Source organism: Nannobrachium achirus, assembly GCF_963921795.1.
Source record: "Nannobrachium achirus genome assembly, chromosome: 2".
Classification (NCBI taxonomy): Eukaryota; Metazoa; Chordata; class Actinopteri; order Myctophiformes; family Myctophidae; genus Nannobrachium; species Nannobrachium achirus.
This window is the reverse complement of record NC_137811.1, coordinates 19,632,449-19,657,128: the sequence shown is the minus strand read 5'-3', so window position 1 is coordinate 19,657,128 and position 24,680 is coordinate 19,632,449. Positions and strand designations below refer to the sequence as shown.

Genomic DNA, 24,680 nt, shown 5'->3' with positions numbered 1-24,680 from the left:
TGTCACTTTAGAAATGTGCAGATACCCTGTCTAAACACTTAAACTTTATGTTGGTTTGTTTACTGTTGGGAGATAAAACAATATTGCACATTAAGTTAATCATCTGGGGACCCGCCAAAATATTTTGGGGACCCCCCTGGAGGTCCCAGCCCCCCAGGTTGAGAACCGCTGCCCTGGTGAGCTCGTAGATCGGTTATTGCCAGCGGGCGACCGCGTGGCGCGCAACAACTCGGTACGAATCAGGCTCGAGAAGTGCTCTGGTCTGATCTGTCCGTCTCTCCCTTAGCTCCTCCCTCCTCCACCGGCTCAGCAACAGACCGTGGCTCCTCCCACTCTGGCGGCTGTCCAATGGCGTGCAAGGAGGAGGAGGAGGGCGCGGTCCGATTGAGGGGCGGTCTCAAGTGACTGTCTCTCGAACGTTCTGCGCTCTCGGCGGCCGCGACGACACACCTGGGCGTGGTGCGGTGGAGGAGGTGGTGGTGGTGTGTGTGAGTGAAGCTGTACAAGCTGCCATATTGCTTTGAGTCCGTGGTCTCTGGCTGTGGTCTCTGGCCGCTCCCCACTCCCTGGCCCTCGGACCAGGGCCGCCCAGGAGTCCTGAGCCCTTGAGTTCTGGGGGTCCAGCCCCAGGAGGACCATTCAAACCTGGCCAGCGACGGCCCCTCTGTGGGGGGAGAGGTCGGGGAGGACGGGTGGTGTTGGTGGGTGGTGGTGGTGGTGGGGTGCGAGCGGGGTCCGGCCTGGACCATCTGGATGCCCCCGATGGGGATCATCAGGTAGGGCACCTTGGCCTGCTGCGAGTGCATGGGGAGGTGGCTGAAGACGTGGTCCACGGCCCCCTGGTGGCCGGGGTGGGCGTCGCCGGGGGAGAGACGGAAGGCAGCTGGGGGGAACGTGGTGGCCTCTGGAGACATGGGCACTTCCCCTGCTGCTGTACCACTTCTCTCCTGTAGAGGGCGGAAAGACACCGTGCATGGCATCAACACCACTAACTCTCATGAACTCTTTGCCACTGCTAGGTAATGAGGAACCGACAATGCAAGAAAAGCTGTCTTTATTTTGTGGTCAAGGCTATCTCATCTCCTGTTTGCCATGTCTTAGTCAGAGCAATAAAAAGAAGAAGCAAATACAATTCAACTTTCATTCACCTTGCTGTCTGCTCATAATCTGTTGACCAATAAAGAAAATAAATACAAACAATACCATTGTGTGTTGGGAAATGGTAAGATGACGTGATTTGGGAGTGTTGCATGATGGATCATCTTTTATTGGTGTAAAGTTTCCTCACAGACAGCATTGGTGATAACCAATATAACAAAAATAATGTGTTTAAAGGAGTAGTTCACCCCCAAAATGACTTTTTTTCTATTGATTAGTCACGCCATGGAGACTAGAGTTCAATAATATTTTTTGGTTTTTGTCACATTCCTAAGACAAAAATGTGATAACAATACATTTACCCCCATTCGTTCCGGATGGTGACCCGTTTCGAAACGGGTCACCATCCGGAATCAATGGGGGTACATTTACTCGAATCAAATTTTTGTCTTAGGAATGTGACAAAAACCAAAACATATTATTGAACTCTAGTCCCATGGTGTGACTAATCAATAGAAAAAAAGTCATTTTGGGGGTGAACTACTCCTTTAATTTTTGTAAAGGTTGGAATTATCATAGCTGCCAGAGTTGTTTGCTTCGTACTTAACTGGACGCTCCTCAGAACTCCTGATCTCAAACAGTGGGCATGAGGAAATGATCAGAATCACATTATACAAATATATGTTGTATAGGTTCTGGACATTATTATGTGAACCTAAAATGAACAATGCTTCACACTGAATATAAGGGCTTCAGATGAATGTTAAGAATATGATCTAGGTTAGGTTAATTGTTTACCTGGTAACCTATAGTTTCAAAAATACAGAATGTTATTTAGATAGCATGTTGTTTAGACAGATACTAGGTCCAGTGTTTACCTGGTATACTAGTTACTTGCGCAAGCAGAGCGTGCAAGTACTGTAATCTGCAGGGTATATGTATGATGGTGTCTCCCTTTTTTGAAGACCATAGCCCTGAATTGGCTGTGAATGTATGAATGTATGTATGTACTGTATGTCAATGTCTCCTCTTGTTGAAGACCATAGCCCAATCAGGGATCTCTGGCAACGTCATCATTAACAGCCAATGAGGGACCAGCATTCCTGGTAATCGAAGTTGGCACCTCGATACAGTGCAGTTCTTAGTTTGTTTTGTTTATTTCACTGCTCCCTCTGCATTATATGTACGGTATGTGATTAACCTTGTTTATTGTAAGTTGCACTGCCTAAGAGCTGCTACAGTAAATGCCTATAACTGGAACTCACCCAGGCCCTCTTGCTCCCAGGGCTCTCCCAGGGCAGGTGAGCAGGAGGCCTATAGTGCTGGAGCCTGCGCGGCGAGGGAGAGACCTGGGACCTCCGCGCCGACCGGAACCCAGAGCCGCAGCGCAGGGGCGACGCCGACGCGGCTCTGACGGGGGACGGGCCTCTCTCGGGGGACGGCGAGAGGTGCCGGGCGCCGGGAGAGGACAGGTCCGTCCTGGGGGAGAGGCTGCGTACCGGGGAGAAGGACAGGTCCAGCCTGGGGGAGAGGCTGCGTACCGGGGAGAAGGACAGGTCCAGCCGGGGAGACAGGCTGCGGCTGGGGGAGCAGCTCTCGCTGCTGGGGGAGGAGAAGGCTCGCGGCCGCGGGCCGGCGTTCCAGCCGCCGCCACCGCCACGCCGCGAGTACACGGCTCTCCGGCTGCCCGGCGAGGTGGCCTTCCTGCCGCCGGGCCACGGCCTCCTCCTGGGAGAGGCCTTCTCCTGGCTGCGGCTGGGGCTGAGGCCCGCGGGGGGCTCAGGCCACGGCCTTCTAGGAGAAAGCTTCTCTTGGCTGCGACTGGGGCTGAGGCCCGCGGGGGGCTCAGGCCACGGCCTTCTAGGTGAAGCCTTCTCCTGACTGGGGCTGAGACTCGAGGAGGGTTCAGGGTCCGGCGTGCCCTGCTGAGACTGCCTAGAGTGCCCCCCTGTGGACGGTCGGGTGTCGTGGGAGGAGCAGGAGGAGGATGGCGGCTCGTCATGGGACGAGGACTCCTCCTCCTCCTCGTCCTCCTCGTTCTCCTCCTCTTCGTCGGACTCGTCCACGTCGGAGAACTGGTGCTCCTCCTCCTGCTGCTCCTCGGAGCCGTGCACTCGCTCCTCGCTGCCCCCTGCTGGAGAAGATGCACATAGACATAGTTGGTCTTGCTGTCTTTGTCTACAGCCCAACATAACTTACCGGTAACCATCTATAAATATATACTGTACAGTATATATATTTTTTACAATGGTTCAAACTAATTAATTGTAACATGCCTCAAACCTACTGTGTACTGATTAATTCATTCATATTGACATATTGTCTGTGTGGCTTTGTGTGGTTGTTTTTTAAATGGTAAATGGTGCATTTATATAGAGCCTTTAGGAGGCATGCAAGGCACCATGCAAGGCACCAACCTGCTCACCGGGAGCAGCTGGGGGTTCAGAGTCTTGCTCAAGGACTCTTCGACATTAACTCTGGGGGAGCCCGGGATCGAACTGGGAACCCTTCGGGAACCTCCCGTGTTCTAATGACGGCTTCTCTACCCCTGAGCCACTGCCGCCCCAAACAGTTAACAAACACTGACCCCCATTTGAAAAACTGTGACCTACAGTTTAGGTCCACTGCACCCTCTCTGTCAACCACTCTGTGTTAAACAACATGGCCTGAGAATGGAGACAGAGCACAGGACTTCACTGCCTAGCACTGTACCTCCATTGAACACATCAAAACAGAAGTCCTGTGAATGCGAACCTATGCATAGCAGCATGCCTCTGGCTTTAGTGAATGAGGTCTGATGTCAGCTAGAAAGACACAGGCGAGGAGAGTAGCATGACTAGGCCTGTTACAATTATTTCATAATCATCGAATTGCAACATTATTTGCAATTTATTATTCGCAAATCTTTTGAAGTAGAGGTTTGTTGTAGACGGAAAAAAGACCAAGTACAGAGCCAACGGTCATGTTTATTGACGGTTTAAGTGGTCAAATGTCTGAGAATCCAAACTAAACACTGATGACAGTGTTTTCAAACAAGTCTATAAAGCTATCTATGAAATCTATGAAACAGTTTAATCTGCAACACAATTTTTGTACAACATGTAGTGGGGGTCCTTGGCTGCTTCATCTCTCTCTCTCTCAGCTAAGGGGGTCCTTGGGCTGAAAACAAGTTGTAGACCCCTGCTGTAGTGTAAGTGTGTTTGGAATGTGTTTGTTATAGCAGCCAACAACAGAACATCCTTCAGAGCCCGTTCCTTCAGGCCAGACCACTGCAGTGGTGGAAAAAGTACTCAATAATGCAATGTAGAAAATGTATACTCTGTTATACAAGTAGAAGTCCTGAATTCTAAATAAAAGTGCAAAAGTATTGATATCAAAATGTACCAAAGTAGAAAGTACTCATTATTCAGAATGTCCCATTTAACGGTTTAAGTTTTCGAATGCATAACGTCTAAAACTCCTTTGAAAATAGCTACAAGCTCACAATGCATCGCATCGTGACACATTGTGAGCTTGTAGATTGTCAAATGGCCAGAATGTATATAGGGCTGAAGTAATGTATGTTTTTTGAATAATAATCAAAACCTATAGTAACTAGTAACTATTAGTTGTCAAATAATTGTAGTGGAGTAAAAGTACAATATTTGTTTCTGAGATGTAGTGGAGTGGAAGTAAAAGTAGGCTGGAAATTGGAAATACTCAAATACCCCAATTGCTTTGCACCACTCCAGTAGTAAGGTCTCGGAGACTCTGAAGGAATGCTCTGCGTTCTTTCATTTATTTATTCTGTCCTGTATTGTGCTCTCGGGGGCCAAACAAACCAGGAGAGGAAAAGAACACGGGGGTTGTTGTTGCGTAACCACGGTCAGCGCTGAAAACCTTCTAGCGAGCTTTTCAAAGTTCACCCAGCTGTGTTGGACGTACGGTGCAACAAATAATGAATCTAATTATAAAAAGAATATTGAAGACTTGATAAAATATTCGATTAATAATCAATCCCTATTTTGGGTCATTATAGGCGATATATTTTTTTTAAGTATGTGACGCGCTGTGAGCTTGTAAATCTATTTTCACTGCTATTTTCCCAGTTTTTGCATGACACTGTTCATATAATTGTCTCCACCAGCCGAAGGCTGAGGGAGAGTATGTTTTCCCCTCCGTCCGTCCGTCCGTCCGTCCGTGCGTCCGTCCGTCCGTCCGTCCGTCCGTCCGTCCGTCCGTTTGTCCGTTACCAGCTAATCTCCGGCGCCGTTGGCCCGGTCGCTGCCAAACTGTGCACACACACTCCCTCGACACCAATTCAGAACCTCTGCCCCAAATATTTCACATGGGCCTGTTCTAGCGCCACCAGGAGGCCGACTTTTGCAAAACTAACTTTTGCCAGTACTCCTACAGATTTTGTCCAAAAATCACGTAAATCAGTAGACAGTATCTCTACAGTCATGTGATCGACATGGATGTGTCAGATTTTCCATATTCCATCCTGATTGGCTAAAACTGGCTTTCAAAGTTTGCAGGATTGGTCAGTTTTGAATAAAATGCCTGAAATCCTGAACGCAGTGTGCGATTTTGGTGAAATTGTGCAAGCACATTCCCAATAGGCAGAGGAATAAATGCCACTTAAGAAAAATCAAATCAGCCTCATGGTGGCGCAAGTTTGCAGGATTGGTCAGTTTTGAATAAAATGCCTGAAATCCTGAACGCAGTGTGCGATTTTGGTGAAATTGTGCATGCACATTCCCAATAGGCAGAGGAATAAATGCCACTTAAGAAAAATCAAATCAGCCTCATGGTGGCGCTATAACAGGCCGATTCATGTTTTCACCTATAACTCCACCGATTAGTGTCAAACTTTGTATGCGCACTCCTTAGAGGCCAAGGTAAAACCTTTTCCCTGCATTTTTTACATCAGCCTTTTATAGCGCCATCAGGAGGCCGACTTATGTAAAACACATTACATGCCTGACCTGGTGGAGACCTGTGCTCGGAAGAGCACTGCTTCTAGTTGGTCCTCAATCTGAGCTAGGCCAAACAGGGCCAAACACTTCATAATCACTCACTGACTAGACCAGGATATATGAATACAGTACAAGGCAAGAGGCAATGACCTCCACCTACAGTATGAAGGAGTGTCAATAGGGACTTGGACGGTTGGACGGTTTTCAGGACGTCTCCGTTAGGCGGAAGTACAGCTGCTATGACACGATTGCCCTAGCAGTCAAAACCAGTAAGACTCCCTAATCGGGAGATAAGCGACCGTCAGGTCTCAGCGTGATTTTAGGCCAAAATGTGTAGAAGTGTGGAAAAATGTGTATGTAAAAATCGGCCTGATGGTGGCGCTATATGGGACAGATGCATGTTGATGAGATGAGTGTAGCCATACTGTGTACCGATTTGCGTGATTTTAGGTCAAAATCTGTAGGAGTAGTGTCCAAAAATGTGTTTTAAAAAATCGTCCTGAAGGTGGCGCTAAATGGGACAGATCCATGTTGATGACATCAGTGTAGAGCAAGTGTGTACCGATTTGCATGATTTTAGGGCAAAATTTGTAGGAGCAGTGTCCAAAAATGTGTTTTAAAAAATCGGCCTGAAGGTGGCGCTAAATGGGACATATCCATGTTGATGAGATGAGTGTAGACATACTGTGTACCGATTTGCGTGATTTTAGGGCAAAAATTTTAGGAGCAGTGTCCAAAAATGTGTTTTTCAAGAATTGGCCTCATGGTGGCGCTAGAAGAGGGCCATGTGAGAATTGAGTTGAGTTGAGTTTGGCAGGCAAGGAGTATGTGTGCAAAATTTGGCATGGATCGGGGCAATGGTTGCGGAGATATGAGCAGGGCAAAAGTGTGACGTGTGACGTGTGACAGAGGGACAGACGGACAGACAGACAGACGGCCTCATGGTGGCGCTAGAAGAGGGCCATGTGAGAATTGAGTTGAGTTGAGTTTGGCAGGCAAGGAGTATGTGTGCAAAATTTGGCATGGATCGGGGCAACGGTTGCGGAGATATGAGCAGGGCAAAAGTGTGACGTGTGACGGAGGGACAGACGGACAGACAGCCGGTGGAGGTTTTGGTAGTAAGTGCGACCTGACGGTCGCAATCATTAAGCAAAGAGCCGTCAGCAACGGGTTACCACTCCTTTTACTGAACTCTTTGGTTCCCATGGTGACGCGTCTATGCAGCAGACGTTGTAGACGCTACGTGGAAAGGTAGCTTCCGCCTTAGTAGGAACGGCTGCGACGGAAAGCAGGTTTATCGAGCACTGATCCATGTCTGGTTACCGTAGCGGACTGCCATAGCCGTCGTAGCTTAAAGTCCCTACTGATCGGAGTCTGCTACTCATACCTGTGGATTTGAGAGGGGGTACTTTTGACCCGGAATGGAAAATGTAGATATTGTTATGTGGTGTAGTATAGTGTAGTGTTGTGTGGTGTGGTGCTAAAGCTACAGTCGAAATCTGTCTTGATCCTCAAAGCGAGTTTGTTCCACAACTTCGGTGCCAACCCTGGGACTTACCCACCTTTTCACTGTAGAAGACTCATGTGTTCACACTTGACATACTTAACAGATTAATGGAAGAAGTAATAGTCTTAGCCCTATGCTGGACGCATGGTTCTTCTTCACTTTCTTTAAATGAACCCACAAACGGTAAGGTACGGTACGTACATGCTTCCTCGCTCTCTGGCTCGTCCAACGACGACTCGGACACTCCCATGGCCTGGCACTTTTTCCCATGAGTCTTTGACTTCATGTGTTTGGTAAGGTTCCCTGGGAAGGAAGAAGGAAAGGATTGAATGCCCCGTGTGGCCATGATGCGCAAATCACGCTGGATGTTTTTTTTTTGGTGGACTCATCATTTGTAATAACGTTTCTTGCAAGTTAGGGACTTGCAGGCCGCGACTCCCAAAATAATCATATTTTAACTGGGGATCCCCCACCCTGACGAGCACTAAGAGTTGAGGCATTACATTTTGTATAACACGGTTCTATTGTGAAAATAGCAGATCTACGCGAGGTGTTGTGAGCATGTAGATCGGCTATTTTCACAATTTCTGCCGTAGAGGTATTAAAAAGTCCATTAGAAATGTGCAGACACCCTCTATACATTAAACTTTATGTTGGTTTGTTTACTGTTGACTGAGAAAACAATGTTGCACATTAAGTTAATCATCTGGGGACCACCCTCAATCATTTGGGGACCCCCCCCCCCCCCCCCCCCCCGACCCACAGGTTGAGAAACACTGCCCCGTATGAGGAAAACAATTTACACAGGCACGTATAATAAAGATTAATAATAAACACCTGTACTCAAATCACCGTAACCACAGCCAACACCCCGTGCATTATGAGACGTACAGTACATGGTCTTCACCTTTGGTTTTGAAGGCGAAGTTGCAGTGTCTGCAGACGTACGGACGGACGTCGGTGTGCGTGCGGATGTGCTTGCGCAGCATGCTGGGCTTCTTGCAGCGGATCCCGCATTCGCCGCACACGTACCTCCCCCGACCGCGACCCCGCACGTACACGTACTCCTCACTGGACCTGTACCTGAGAGGGAGAGAGAGAGAGAGACAAAGAGAGAGAGAGAGAGAGAGAGAGAGAGAGAGAGAGAGAGAGAGAGAGAGAGAGAGAGCATTAACTCATCTGATGCCGACAACGAGGCGCCTCGTCAAACTCTTTGATGTCGGCGAGTGCCGTCGCAGAGATTGGCGAAGTTGATAAGGTTTTATATTAAACCGTAGCTGAAGGGAAGAGAAAAACTCAAATTCCCACAATGCATCGGGATATAACTCAATCAGGAAATCCGTTTTATGCATCCAGGCCAATGTTATGACATTCACAAAAATGGCTTTATCTCGTAATCTACCTCCAGACCGCATTCTTGTTGTGAAGCAAGCCCTTCTCTACGGACCATAACAAAAGCACGGATGGCCGCGGATATCATTTTTCTTTACTGGGTGATAGACGATAGACGAGACGGGCCGGAAACGGAAGTAATCTGATTCGATTTTGACGTTGGTGCGTTCAAGGAGCCTCGGAAATAAGGGAAAAACTATGAAAACCCCCGGCACTGGCGATTAAATAATTGTTCACAAAAATGTGAAGTGAGCTGTGCAATTAGGAGTTAATTTCATTAAGCGTCCCACGAAGCTTGGCCAACGTGACCCTGGGCGTACAACAAACTTTGAGCGCTTTGTGCCAAGATGTAGGCCAGATCTAGGCCAGATCTAGGCCAGATGTAGGCCAGATGTAGGCCAGATGTAGGCCAGATGTAGGCCATGGACGTTTCAGGGCCCGGACAAAGCCAGATGTTGGAGCTTAGCTCCTTCCAGGAGCACCGCTCAAAATCGTCTCTGTCGGGTGGAAACCTCATAATGTCCAAAACCGTTACTTTTCACGATTTTAATTGGAAAGCGTCAAAAGTAGCAGATCTGCGCGAGCTCAAAACATTCGAGCTCGTGGATCCGCTACTTTTGATGCTTTTGTGTGACGATCTAGCAAGCAGGGTGTTGATTTAAAAAGGACTAAACACAAAACGTTATAATACGGAGACGAGAGGTTTCTTTGGGCGACAGCGGCGATGTAAATGGATGCACAGCATTCTCCACACAAGTCCCTCTTTATGGAGGCAGGATGGAAGGGGAAGCCCCACCAAAAACCCAAAAGTTCACCCCGAGAGGGGAGGGGAGGGGAGAGGAGAGGAGAGGAGAGGAGAGGAGAGGAGAGGAGAGTGCACAGAATGCCAGCCATTCTGCAGCATCCGGGCCTCTCTGCCAACAACAGCAGTCAGTCAGCTTATAAGAGAGAGAAAGAGGGCCAGGGAAGCCTGCCTATGGACAACAACTCAAAAATAGGCGGAGTATTTAAAAAAGAAGAAAAAAATCAGCAACACATTTAGATCCACTCTATAAAAATGTTGTTTATGCAATCTGGAATGTTTACTGAAAGGCTATTTGCAGAGCCTGCAGTCAGTGGAAGCAACCACCAGATGTTTTATGTCCCTGGCAGCTATGAATTGTCCTCTCTATGCAAGACCTGCAATCTGCTTCTAACCCCCATACCCCCACCAGCACAATCTGCTTCTAACCCCCATACCCCCTCCAGCAACGAGCTTCTAACCCCCATACCCCCTCCAGCAACGAGCTTCTAACCCCCATACCCTCACCAGCACAATCTGCTTCTAACCCCCATACCCCCACCAGCACAATCTGCTTCTAACCCCCATACCCCCACCAGCACAATCTGCTTCTAACCCCCATACCCTCACCAGCACAATCTGCTTCTAACCCCCATACCCCCACCAGCACAATCTGCTTCTAACCCCCATACCCCCACCAGCACAATCTGCTTCTAACCCCCATACCCCCACCAGCACAATCTGCTTCTAACCCCCATACCCCCACCAGCACAATCTGCTTCTAACCCCCATACCCCCACCAGCACAATCTGCTTCTAACCCCCATACCCCCACCAGCACAATCTGCTTCTAACCCCCATACCCCCACCAGCACAATCTGCTTCTAACCCCCATACCCTCACCAGCACAATCTGCTTCTAACCCCCATACCCCCACCAGCGACGAGCTTCTAACCCCCATACCCCCACCAGCGACGAGCTTCTAACCCCCATACCCCCACCAGCGACGAGCTTCTAACCCCCATACCCCCACCAGCGACGAGCTTCTAACCCCCATACCCTCACCAGCGACGAGCTTCTAACCCCCATACCCTCACCAGCGACGAGCTTCTAACCCCCATACCCTCACCAGCGACGAGCTTCTAACCCCCATACCCTCACCAGCGACGAGCTTCTAACCCCCATACCCTCACCAGCGACGAGCTTCTAACCCCCATACCCCCACCAGCGACGAGCTTCTAACCCCCATACCCCCACCAGCGACGAGCTTCTAACCCCCATACCCCCACCAGCGACGAGCTTCTAACCCCCATACCCTCACCAGCGACGAGCTTCTAACCCCCATACCCTCACCAGCGACGAGCTTCTAACCCCCATACCCTCACCAGCGACGAGCTTCTAACCCCCATACCCTCACCAGCGACGAGCTTCTAACCCCCATACCCTCACCAGCGACGAGCTTCTAACCCCCATACCCTCACCAGCGACGAGCTTCTAACCCCCATACCCCCACCAGCGACGAGCTTCTAACCCCCATACCCCCACCAGCGACGAGCTTCTAACCCCCATACCCCCACCAGCGACCAGACGGACAGCAAGGCCGGGAAATTAACCGAAAACATACCAAGACCCACATTGGGGATAATTTGTTAGATTTTGATATATGTGACCGAACCCGGCTGACGGCTAGTCATTGAATTTTTTTTCATTTTCATTATTGACCCAACAGTTTTGAAGATATGGCTTATAGAATGATGCCATGCATAATTTCTACTTCTGAGATAATCAGCCCTTTAGATGAAAATATAACCTGTAATGACCTGACTCTGCCACATGGGGAAGTAGAGAGCAATCTTCAATGCAAAGAAGCTTTATTGGCATGAAACAAACTTTACATTGCCAAAGCAAGATCCCAAAATGCATGTATTGCCTGTCAAAAATTAACAAATCGACACGAAATAACGCCAACACTTAAAGAAGTAGTTCACCCCAGTATGACTTTTTCCCTATTGATTACTCACGCCATGGAGACTTGAGTTAAAGAAAACTTTTAGTTCATAGTCCATAAGTATATCATACACAGTATAGTTGCAAAAAGCTTGCGAGCTTGTAGATCAGCTATTTCCTTATTTTCTTTTTAAATACATGTGACATTGATATATGCAGTACCGTATATATATTTTTTTCTTTCTTTGTTTTTACCCCATTTTCTCCCCAATTCAGTCATTATTCAAAAGTATCCCTTCCCACACATGTATGTGTTGCCACATGCTGGTGTATCCTACTGGCTCACCTGCCAGTGAGGAGCCCCCACCGGGAGGACGTAGAGTCTTTCGTCCCACTCCTCCCGCCCAGCACTCCCCGCTGACACAGGTGCCCCCCAACCCCAGCCCGTATGAATACATGCAGTGACTAGGGCATTCACGAATAGCGATTTTTAGTATTTGAATTATTCGACCTCAAAGTATTCGAATAGTCGAATATTCGACAGGACTGGCCAAACTGTCAAATATTAAGTAAGCAAGAGGCGAACATTGTGAAAATAGCAGATCTACATGCTCACAACGCCTCGCGTTGCGAGGCGTTGTGAGCATGTAGATCTGCTATTTTCACAATATTTATCTGTGGAACCGAGTCACATTAAATGTAATACCTACAATTCCAAGTGCTTGTCAGGGTTCTTATGACTTCCTAATTAGCCAAGCTTTATAAACCATGAAGAAATATATATATACAGTATTTTTAAAGACAAAACAAAAAAATTATAAATAATAAGCGAATATTCGATTTCGGTGAACAACGTCGAATAGTGACTTTGATATTCGAATATTCGAATATTTGGTGAATGCCTAGCAGTGACAAATATCACTCTCCTCCCCGCACGGCTTCCCTCTCCCGAACACGGGCCAATTGTGTTCGCTCGATTCACCAAGGTGGACTCAAACCCCTCCAACCTCTCGGACCGTGGTGGGGAGGCACTCGTATTATCGCTGCACCACCTGAGCGCAGTGATATTGATAGGAAGTCATATCTCCCAGGCCCTAACGTGCAGTCAACATTCTGTGCTGCTGCTGCTGCATAATATCGTCTCTGGGAAGCCAAAAACCTTTCAGCATTCAAATGAAGAAGCAGATCTACTTTGGATGCTTTCGTGTGACGCTGTGTTATGGTCAAGTAGGGCCTTAATTCACCCTTTGTTAGCCTTCTGGTTGGTCCCTGACTGACCAACCAGCTGGCTCTATCTGCCTTGTCCCGCTCTGGTTCTGCCTTTTTTATGTTGAATTTGCTAAAACATAACTTTTGGAGAAATACATACATTTCAAAACATGCTTAGTCACTATAAATGCCACTGAGCAGCTCCATTTGACTGAAACCAAGTTTGAAATTAGAATTGAACACCCAGAATAACAATACGAAGCAACTGAATTAAAATGGCAGTGGATGGAGTGTCCCGCCACCAAGTGTCCCACCAAGACACAGCAACCAATGGGTGTGAAGAGGGGCGGGACTTGACAAAGGGTGAGTTTACCAAAAAAAACACAAAAAGTCAGGATAAGGAGATAAGAGGTTTCTGTTCTCCGTGCTTCTCCGCCGATCTTTAATTACAGGAAGAGTAACTTTCCAGCGCCAGCAGCGACCGGTCCCTCCCCGATGTGCAGCGACGAGGACGGGCAAACGCAGAGCCAAGCCAAATTGTTCCACAACTGTTCATTTAGATCTGGGACGCATTATTACATTAGGCCTAGAATTATTGAATGCTTTAACCAGTGAAAAATAGCAGATATACAAGCTCACAACGCGGCACCGAGTGCCGCGCTGCGAGCTTGTAGATCTGCTATTTTTGGAAAAAGTCGTGAAAATGTGTGCAAATCTTTGAATATTATGTATTTTCAAAGCGAACGTTTGTAACTCAAATTTTGCGGCAATGTGCCGCGCTGTGAGCTTGTAGATCTGCTATTTTTCAATAGCTAAAGTATGAAGTAAATTCCAGGAGTGTGACATATAGTTCTGTTGCATTCATTGAGGAGCTGCCTGCCTGCTCCACGCCTCTCCACTCCGCTCACTGATACAACATGCAGCAGTTCTTCTGTCGCTGCTAAAAATACCTCTCCGCTCACATCTCCAGCACGCTGCACTGCTATAGACGGAGGAAGCTACTCCTCTTCTTTTCTCCCTCTCTCTCTCTGCGCGTCTGTCTGTCTCCCATTCAATCAGGAAAAAGCACTCCAGGTGTTCCAGCGAGGAATCAGACCGATTGCCCCCGTTTGGTGCAATAACCACATTTAGGATGCGGGAGAGGATATATTGTGTAAAGAATATTACTTCCCCCTAGCAGAGGATATATTGTGTAAAGAATATTACTTCCCCCTAGCAGGATGTTGAGTTGTATGAAGCTGTCAATTCCACAGCGGCACGAAGCACATGATTGACTTCGATGGAAGGTGACTGAGTCTACACCATCACACCTGATGCTGAAGCCATATACTGTATAATGGCTTTTTTTTGTATTTATTTTACCCAATTTATAATTTACAATTTAGGCATTTACATTTGGCAGAGGGACTTACAGTAAGCAGATGCGCAAGCTCGAAACTCGGCGAGAGGCGACACGTTTTGAGCTTCTGCTGCTTTTGCTGTTTTTGAATTAAGAATGAAACAAAATCACACCTGTGCGAAGGGAGTGGTGCAAACATGACACCCTTTGTATGGGCCGCTCTGTCCGTGACGTCAGTTACCTTATGTGTATGGGTGCCATGGCGTTGGTCCGAAGGTTCATTTGTCCGAAGGTTCATTAGTCCGAAGGTTCATTAGTCAGAAGTTCAATAGTCCGAAGGTTCATTAGTCAGAAGGTTCATAAGTCCGAATTTGTTAAGAATACTATGCCTAACTCTAACCCTAGCCCTAACCCTAACCTCAGTAACCCTAACTAAATTCGGACTAATGAACCTTCGGACTAATGAACCTTCGGACTAATGAACCTTCGGACTTATGGGCAGTCCCCTGTGTATGAGCACGGATCTCTCTACATGGAGATCCGTGCTGATACATCCACAGGTCCACAGAATGAGAGGTCTACTCTACCAGAAAAATCGCGACAAAAAGTTATGGCCATTTGTATACCGGTATTAACTGTCCCATTGACTTCACTATACAGAAAAAAAAATGTAAGTAGCATGTGAGGGGTCAAACTAGGGGTTCTTCATGATTATGAATCCATTGCAAGCATTTATTTTGCATGAAAAACATTCCTTGAGCTTTTCACAGTTTCACAGTCAACCCTATTCCTTGAGCTTTTGGGCCTGTGGGTCCCTGACTAAGACATTGAAATGTAGGAGCGGTTAACACCGCTCAATTCTTTTTACAGTTTTGGACGGAGGTTTCCGTCTGACAGAGATGATATACACACATGGTTAATTATATGAGACATTGCAACAAAAGTGTGTAATGTTCACCACTTAACACACCGTGTCACTAACACCCAGGGTCACCCAGAGTCCACCTGAAGCGCTGCTGACAACGACATGGCTTAGGTAAACTCCTTTAGGGCTATACTGTAGCTCTTTATGTGTTAGTCTACTAATTGTGTATGTCTGTGACAAATAAATGAATTTTAACAAAACTGTCCACCACAAGCCAGCATGCCGATGACCACTGGTGCGTATGTGTCCCCCCGTCCCCTGGGGCAGCAGTCCTGCCATCTGTCACGTCCTCTCCATGGTGAAAGTCCTTGCTGTCATCACACAGCGGTTCAGCGGCCACCACGGCCACCACCATCACATTAAAACCCATTTAGGCCTAGAATTATTGAATGCTTTAACCAGTGAAAAATAGCAGATATACAAGCTGCTGCGAGCTTGTAGATCTTCTATTTTTGAAAAAGTCGTGAAAATGTGTGCAAGTCTTTGAATATATGTATTTTCAAAGCGAACGTTTGTAACTCAAATTTTGCTTCTGGGTGGTCCCTGGAACTAGATATTTTGAGATGGGGGTCCGTGGCCAAATAAATATCATTTTGGGGGTCCTTCACATGAAAAAGTTTGAGAACCACTGACTGTTCTCTCAAGAACAGACTAACTGAGCTCCAGTTAAGTGAAAAGGACCTTTTCTTTGACGATGGCTGGCCAGATTGCTTACATAGAAACATAGGTTTTTTCAAAAATATCTTCAAAAGACACTTATAGAATCGGGTCAAAATTCTAATTTTCACCATTTTTCAAAAATAGCAGATCTACAAGCTCGCAGCGCGGCACTCGGTGCCGCGCTGTGAGCTTGTATATCTGCTATTTTTCAATAGTTAAAGCATAAAATAATGATACACAATACTGTGTACCCTGTTCTAAATGGGTTAAGCATCCAACCAAACCTCTGTCTGTGGCTGTGCTCTGTGTCCCCCTGCCCACGCTGTCTGGCTGCCTCTACTAACAACACATCCTTGTTGTTGGAGCCTTGGAGGCACAAACCTCCTATCTCCATATTCTAACGTATTTATTTTTGTCTTAGTAAATTACCGTCCTTACTTGATCATGATGCTACAACGTCACACAAAAGCATCAAAAGTAGCAGATCCACAAGCTCGCAAGGAACGTGGCGCCAAGCGATGCGTTTCGAGCTTGCATGTCTGCTACTAGTTAACGGTTTTGGACATAACAAGGTTTCCATCTAGCACCGTGAAGCAGCCTCCCCCGGAATTCTAAATTGATTTAGATTTCCCGGGGGAGGCTGGTTCACGAGGCTAGTTTTTCACCCGACAAAGACGAAATACGAACAGGGGAGAGTTGGACGGATGGCTCCTTCTACTTTACATCATAATGATGGGTATTCAACATCCTCGCCATCTTCGTCTTCCTCTTCCCTAACCTAACTGACTCCATCCTGTGAAAACCTCCTCCCATCGGGAGTGTGTCGATATTTCAACATAACATTAAAGCTATACTGTGTAAGTTGCTCAACTAGTGGTCAGTAGCGTCCGCGTCTTTCGGCCGTTTTCCGCCGCGGACCGGGCCTCACACCCCCGCGTCACCCCCGCGTCTGCCTCCACCTCGCCGAGATCTATCTTTAGAGGGGTCCCTGGTTCCTGTGCGTTCAGGCATTCCGGAGAAACGGAGTGTTTCACCCGAGTATAGATAGAGACACACGGGCGCCTACAAATATGGCCGCCCTATTGTGATAGCTAGCGACCCCACTTCAAGATGCGCTGTGATTGGCCGGCAGTGTATAACCCTCGCTGTGATTGGCCGGTAGTGTATGATGACGTAATTTTTGCGCGAAAACCGGTCCCCGGTCAGGATCATAGAAAACATATAAAGAGAAGGCTTCATTAGCTGAAAATAACGGAGTGGGTGTTCTAAAACTTTAGCGATTTAAGAGTTAGGACAATTTTAAGATTTGTTTTATAAAAAAAGTTACATGGTACAACTTTAAGTTCTACGTCCCGGTATTTCGACGCAGGTGAATGTTAACCTGGTGAAATGCTAACCTGCCGACGCGGGTGAATGTAACTTCAACATAGCTCTAACATAGCTTCAACATAGCTTCAACCTAACATCAACCTAACTTCAATGTAACTTCAACCTAACTTCAATGTACAGTAACTTCAACGTAACTTCAACGTCGCTTCAACCTAACTTCAACTCAACTTCAACGTACCTTCAACCTAACTTCATCCGAATTTCAACCTAAAATCAACGTAACTTCAACGTAACTTCAACAGAACGTTAACCTAACTTAAACCTAACTTCAACGTAACTTCAACATAGCTTCAACCTAAATTCAACATAGCTTCAACCTAAATTCAACTTAACTTCAACGTACCTTCAACCTAACTTCATCCAAACTTCATAACCTCTATGCCTAAACCTAACCCAAACGCTAACCTCAGTAACCCTGACGCTGCTGACTAGCTAACCTGCCGACGGCAGTCGTCGAAACAATTGGATCTAGAAATAGATCCAGTAGAGATTTCCCCCCTCCCATCCACCTCCACCATGAGCTGGTGGAAGAGAGCGAGCACCTTCTACCTGAGATCCAAACGGGGCGGCGTACAGACTATCCTTTGTGCCAACACTGATGACTCACTTCTTTTTGTATAATGAATCATGGACTGAGTTGTCTCGTTGTGGACTGTTTAACAACTGATAGACACTCAGTAAGGGTTCCCACACATCTTTACCATTTCATTTCCAAAACTTTTCCAGAATATTTAACCCGATTTCCAGGACTTTATAACAATAATTCAGCTCAATAACGAGTTGCTTACTCCTATGCGCAATGCCAACAGGTAGTGTATGCCAGTGGTATTTGAACTGGGGACCCTAGCACCCAGTGACGAGCACTAAGAGTTGAGGAATTTTGTATAACATGGTTTTATTGTGAAAATAGCAGATCTACATGCTCACAACGCCTCGCGTTGCGAGGCGTTGTGAGCATGTAGATCTGCTATTTTCACAATTTCTGCCTCTAATATTTGACAATTTGGCCAATGTTTAAATTTGTCATTTCAGAGGTATTAACAAAATCAATAACCAAAGACAATGCATAGTATCTTTCCAGGACCTTCCAGGACTCTTGATCAATTCCAAAACTTTTCCAGTACTGGAAAAATATATAAAAATATTTCCAGGAATTTCATGACCGTGGGAACCCTGGACAGTTAACAGTCTCGGCTTCACACGTGTGAGTGAGTCTAGTCACTTTCTACCCACTTTTTTCTCCCCAATTTAGTCGTCATTCCAATTGATTCCTCTGAACACACATTTGTGTGTGTTGTCACTGCTGTTGTATCCTACCGACTCACCTGCCAGTGAGGAGCCCCCACCGGGAGGACGACGTAGACTAGAGCCTTCTTCCTACTCCTCCCACCCAACACTACAGGATCCACGGTGGATTCGGGCCCACAATCGGTGATGGGTAGCTATTAGGGGTGTAACTGTAACGATATAGTAACTGTATCGAAATATCGTTTTTAACTTAAAAAATAGAAGTAGATCGAAATGAAAACAGCTAAAATCGAATCGTATCGTTTGATTTTGTATCGTATCGAATCGGCAGTGCAAAGAATCGATTGTATCGATACTACCTATTTGTGCATTGTATTTAGCATTTTTAAGAAGATAAAATTAAAAGGAGGGGTTTAATTGCGACCGTCAGGGAGCAGTTTACTATGAAAACCTCCACCGGCCGTCCGTCCGTCCGTCCGTCCGTCCGTCCGTCCGTCCGTCCGTCCGTCACACGTCACACGTCACACCTTTGTTTGTGTACGGTGTGATGTCATATATCTTCAGTATGACATCACACCACATGTGTACACAAACCTTTGTGTACGTTGCTGTGGCAACAGTCTGTTGTTGCTGGTCTGTTAGTGTACGTTAGCAACCACCTTAGCAACCATGGTTTTACCCTAGCAACCAACTGTTTACCCTAGCAACCAACTGTTTACCATAGCAACCATGTTTTTTTACCCTAGCAACCAACTGTTTACCATAGCATCCAGATACGCAGAGCAGGGATCTCCATATATGGGCATAAACAGGTGACATCACACTGATGTCAGATACTCAGAGCAGGGATTTCTCCATAATATATGGGCATAAAAGGGATTCTGTTAGGGATCTCCATATATGGGCATAAAAGGGATTCTGTTAGGGATCTCCATATATGGGCATACAAGGGATTCTGTTAGGGATCTCCATATATGGGCATAAAAGGGATTCTGTTAGGGATCTCCATATATGGGCATAAAAGGGATTCTGTTAGGGATCTCCATATATGGGCATAAAAGGGATTCTGTTAGAGAGCTCCATATATGGGCATAAAAGGGATTCTGTTAGGGATCTCCATATATGGGCATAAAAGGGATTCTGTTAGCTGTTAGTGATCTCCATATATGGGCATAAAAGGGATGCTGTTAGGGATCTCCATATATGGGCATAAAAGGGATTCTGTTAGGGATCTCCATATATGGGCATGAAAGGGATTATGTTAGGGATCTCCATATATGGGCATAAAAGGGATTCTGTTAGCTGTTAGTGATCTCCATATATGGGCACAAAAGGGATGCTGTTAGGGATCTCCATATATGGGCATAAAAGGGATTCTGTTAGGGATCTCCATATATGGGCATGAAAGGGATTCTGTTAGGGATCTCCATATATGGGCATAAAAGGGATGGTATCCCAGATGATGCCCTGTTAGGAGATCCACACTAACAGAATCCATATATGGTCCTACCGACAGCTGCTATAAGCCAACCCTGGCGATAAGGTCTGAGTCGAAGAAATGCTTCTTTCCTGGCAAGAATTGCCCCTTTATACTGTAGGGCTCGTTTGTGTATTGTATGACATCACGCCACATCATCGGCTGAGGACTGTGTGATGTCATCATATCTCCATATATGGAGACATAAGTTGCTCATGCCCAAATATGGGCTGGTGAGGTCAGACTTAGTGTGATGCGTAGGTTATCTCCATATATGGAGATTCAACTTCAATGAGTAACCATGGCAAACTGTCAACTGCCCGTATGTCTTGATAATTGGTAAAACAAACTTTTGGCCTATTTGTGGAGATAAGCGACCAACGGTCTCCACAGATAAATATTGTGAAAATAGCCAATCTACATGCTCACAACGCCTCGCAGATCGGCTATTTTCACAATGTTTGCCTCTTGCTTACTTAATATTTGACAGTTTGGCCAGTCCTGTCGAATATTCGACTATTCGAATACTTTGAGGTAGAATAATTCGAATACTAAAAATCACTATTCGTGAATGCCCTAGTGTGTGTGTGTGTGTGTGTGTGTGTGTGTGTGTGTGTGTGTGTGTGTGTGCGTGCGTGCGTGCGTGCGTGCGTGGGGGGATGCCCATTGCTATTCATGCTGCAGTACAGGTTACAGCCCAGTCACTCCTCAAAGGATCAATAAAGTGTGTCTGGTGTCATCTCATGGTCTTACCCGCCTTCAAAGATGCGTACGCGGGGCGGCTGCTCGCCCTGCTTGGAGGTGGAGGCTCCGTCCTCCTCCTCCTCCTCCCTCTTCCCTTTCTTCTTGTCCTCCTGGTGGGGGGGCGGCGGTGGCTCCTTCACTTGGAGGGGGGCGCCGGGTGGGGCGGCGTGTACCTACACTCCAGACACAACGCAGGAAACATTCATCCACGCTGGAACCAGAAGGCTGGAGCAGTGCTTCACTGGACAGCAGTGATAGCTGAGTGGTTAGTGTCCATACCTAGGACTCCGGAGGTCCCAGAAGTCGCAGGTACGATTCCCCGCTCCAGCTATCACTGCTCCCCTCCCCCGCGCTCCTTGTGGGCAGCACTGGGTTCAGCTGGGTTAAGCTGAAAACTGAATTTCCCTCGTGGGATGATGTAGGTAAATTCACTAGACATCCATCCACGCTGGAACCAGAAGGCTGGAGCAGTGGGTCACTAGACCAGGGGCTCAACTTTTTTGTCTCAGGGCACCCCAAAAATATTATTTTAATCCGAGGCACCCCTACATTATAATTTTCACTCCCAGCACCTTATATTTATAGCATATCGTCGTTGTCGGGTGGAAATGTTGTATGTCCAAAACCGTTCGTTTTGTATTTATCATCTATAAAATGTACTAAACTAGTGAAAACAGCCGATCTACAAGCACACAACTGTGCTTGTAGATCGGCTGTTTTCACTAGTTTTGTGCGACAGTCTTGTATGATGAAGCAGGGCTTTGCTTTACCAAAAGACGTACACATTTGAAACTTGGAGATACGAGGTTTCTGCCCGACAGTGAGGATATTTTTGTGATTATGTTGTGAGGAAAATGCTGAAATAATCGCCATTTTGGTTAGAACTGACTGAATTCCAAGTAAATTCCAAATATCATCAAATTATCTCACGGCACCCCCGGACTGCCGTCACGGCACCACAGGGTGCCCCGTCACCCACTTTGAAGACCCCTGCACTAGACATTCATCCACGCTGGACCCAGAAGGGTGGAGCAGTGGTTCACTAGCCTGGTTGGTGTTAAACCGCTCCGTGGCAGAACCGGGTGGTTTACCAGAATAGTGGTTCCGCCCATCTGGCCCACTTAAAAATGGGGTGCCATGATTTTTTGCCCCCTAAAACATGATCATCAGGTATTATGATTATTCTAGGAAGATTTATTTCCAAAAAGTGTACAGAAAGTGTTAAAATTTGTTTTTTATGTGGCCACACCCAGCTGTTCATTAAGTACACCTGGTTTTCACCTTAGCACCACCCACCTCAATCAGTCCCTCAGCCTCCTCCTACAAGCCCAGTGTGTAGCCAAGTTTTGAGTTAGCCACTTTTGACTCCGAAGCTTTCAGGAAGCAACCAAAAATACACAGGGAAGACATATTTGCATATCATAACCACACCCTGGGGTCTATTAGAGTAATGTTAACTCCATAGACACATACAGTACAAAGTACTTGTGTTTTGCTAATTTATTGGGGGCCCACTTGCAATGATATAACAGCAGTGGCATCACAGAAATGTGTGTGGGCACTAATTAACACCTACACACCGCCATTGACTCGAAAACGCGTCAATAGATTTACCACACTTGGCTGCATTGACTCGATAACACGTCAGTCTGTCTTTTCATTGTTTAAACGCATTTAGAACGGGTACACATTATTGTGTATCATTATTTTATGCTTTAAAGCTATACTGTGTAAGTTGCTCAACTTGTGGTCAGTAGCTCTATAGCAAACCTCGGTCGCGTCCGCTTCTTTCGGCCGTTTTTCGGTTCTCACACCCCCGCGTCTGCCTCCACCTCGCCGAGATCTATCTTTTGAGGGGTCCCTGGTTCCTGTGCGTTCAGCCATTCCGGAGATACACTCCTTCACCCAAGCTTCACCGTGCACCCGAGTATAGAAACACACGGGAGACTACAAATATGGCCGCCCTAGCGACCCCACTCCAAGATGCGCTGTGAATGGCCGGCAGTGTATAACCCTCGCTGTGATTGGCCGGTAGTATGATGACGTCATATTGCCGCGAAATTCTCCCCCCCTCACGGCTCATAGAAAACATATAAAGAGAAGGCTTTTGAAGCTGAAAATAACGAAGTGGGGGTTCTAAAACTTTAGCGATTTAACAGTTAGGACCATTTTAAGATTTGTTATATAAAAAAAGTTACATGGTATAACTTTAACTATTAAAAAATAGCAGATATAAAAGCTCACAGCGAGCTTGTAGATCTGCTATTTTAGAAAATTTGTGAAAATTTGAATTTTGACCCGATTCTATAAGTATCTTTTGAATCCTTCTAAGGTTTTTTGAAAAACCTATGTTTCTATGTCAGCAATCTGGCTAGCCATCGTCAATGAAAAGGTCCTTTTCTCTTAACTGGAGCTCAGTTAGTCTGTTCTTGAGAGACTACTATGTCAGTGGTTCTCAAACCTTTTCTTGTGAAGGACCCCCAAAATTATATGTATTTGGCCACGTACCCCCATCTCAAAATATTTAGTTCCAGGGACCACCCAGAAGCAAAATCTGAGTTACAAACGTTCGCTTTGAAAATACATATTCAAAGATTTGCACACATTTTCACGACTTCTTCAAAAAATAGCAGCTCTACAAGCTCGCAGTGCAGCGCTGTGAGCTTGTATATCTGCTATTTTTCAATAGTTAGAGCATTCACTAATCCCAGGCCTAAATGGGTTAATATCAGACAGCCGTCTGATACACACCGTAGTAATGCAGGGACTCAATTTCCCATGATCCACAAACAGCGTGTACCTGTCTGCAATAAAGTCCAACAGTGTGCGAGCGTTTTCCGATTTTTGCTATATCCTCAGGGCCCAGCCCAGAGGGCCGGGTTCCACAAGTCAAGGGAATGATATTAAACTCTCCTCTGCCGTCAAAAGCCTCTGAAGGTTTCACTCCCTTCACTGCTTTCACTTGGCATCCATTCAAATCAAACTCCCAAAACACACAGGACCAGTGGCGCAGGCTTTTTTGTCCAGGCAGTCAGGGACTATACTATTTTTCTTTCGTCAAAGCTAAACTGTTCATTGCAATGACATTGCATTAAATTTGGCGGTGTGACTCTGCACAGACTTATCTGCAAAGGCATAAAACACTTGTTGGTGAATGAGACTGAGCATGAGGAACAAACTGACACCGGTGCAGGGTAGGGCATTCACGAATAGTGATTTTTAGTATTCGAATTATTCGACCTCAAAGTATTCGAATAGTCGAATATTCGACAGGACTGGCCAAACTGTCAAATATTAAGTAAGCAAGAGGCAAACATTGTGAAAATAGCCGATCTACATGCTCACAACGCCTCGCAGCATGTAGATCTGCTACTTTCACAATATTTATCTGTGGAACCGAGTCACATTAATACCTACAATTCCAAGTTATCGTGGTGTCCCATTATCTTCTATCTTCCCTCATCGAATAATCTTCTCAGCTGCCCTGCTGCCTTGACTTTCTGAACTACCGTAATAACTACCGTAATAATTCTTACAAGAATCTTTTCATATCGAGAATGACATTGATGAATTGAACTCACCACCCCATAGCTGTGTCACCATATGACAATGACAACCATAGTAGAGAAGGTAACGCACAACCATACAGTATATCTGTGGAGAGGTGCTGACTACTGGAAACAAACTTTATAAAGAAGTGTTGCACACTCTGGCTCCATATGAAGCACTTTCATTTTAAGCTGCAGGCAGCCGGCCTTCATCAGAATGAAACAAATACAAATGCCAGTGTCACAAACACTGGTCTCTTACTGTATGTAAATGACAGTGTAGCAGACACTGGTAGCAAAGACATAACTGATTGATTTATCTGATTGACTGTAGTCACTGACACTGATTGAAAAGGATCATATCGTCGATTGGAAACCTCATTATGTCCAAAAAGGATTCAAATTCAAAAGCATCAAAAGTAGTCAATCTACAAAAGCTCAAAACGGTGCTTTTATGTG

The 24,680-nt window shown here is 46.3% G+C and overlaps 1 protein-coding gene across 1 annotated transcript in view; it reads right to left on the bottom strand.

The window, feature by feature from the left end:
• Nucleotides 1–239: 239 nt before the first annotated feature.
• hivep3b (HIVEP zinc finger 3b) overlaps nucleotides 240–24,680 on the bottom strand; it is a gene marked incomplete at both ends in the record, with an annotated part of 40,890 nt that continues 16,449 nt past the window's right edge. Inside the window, 6 exons of the mRNA XM_080740377.1 lie at nucleotides 240–947; nucleotides 2,364–2,802; nucleotides 2,953–3,229; nucleotides 7,765–7,866; nucleotides 8,471–8,646; nucleotides 20,683–20,846. Of these exons, the coding sequence (XP_080596503.1) occupies nucleotides 240–947; nucleotides 2,364–2,802; nucleotides 2,953–3,229; nucleotides 7,765–7,866; nucleotides 8,471–8,646; nucleotides 20,683–20,846 (1,866 nt within the window). The remainder of the gene's footprint in view (nucleotides 948–2,363; nucleotides 2,803–2,952; nucleotides 3,230–7,764; nucleotides 7,867–8,470; nucleotides 8,647–20,682; nucleotides 20,847–24,680) is intronic.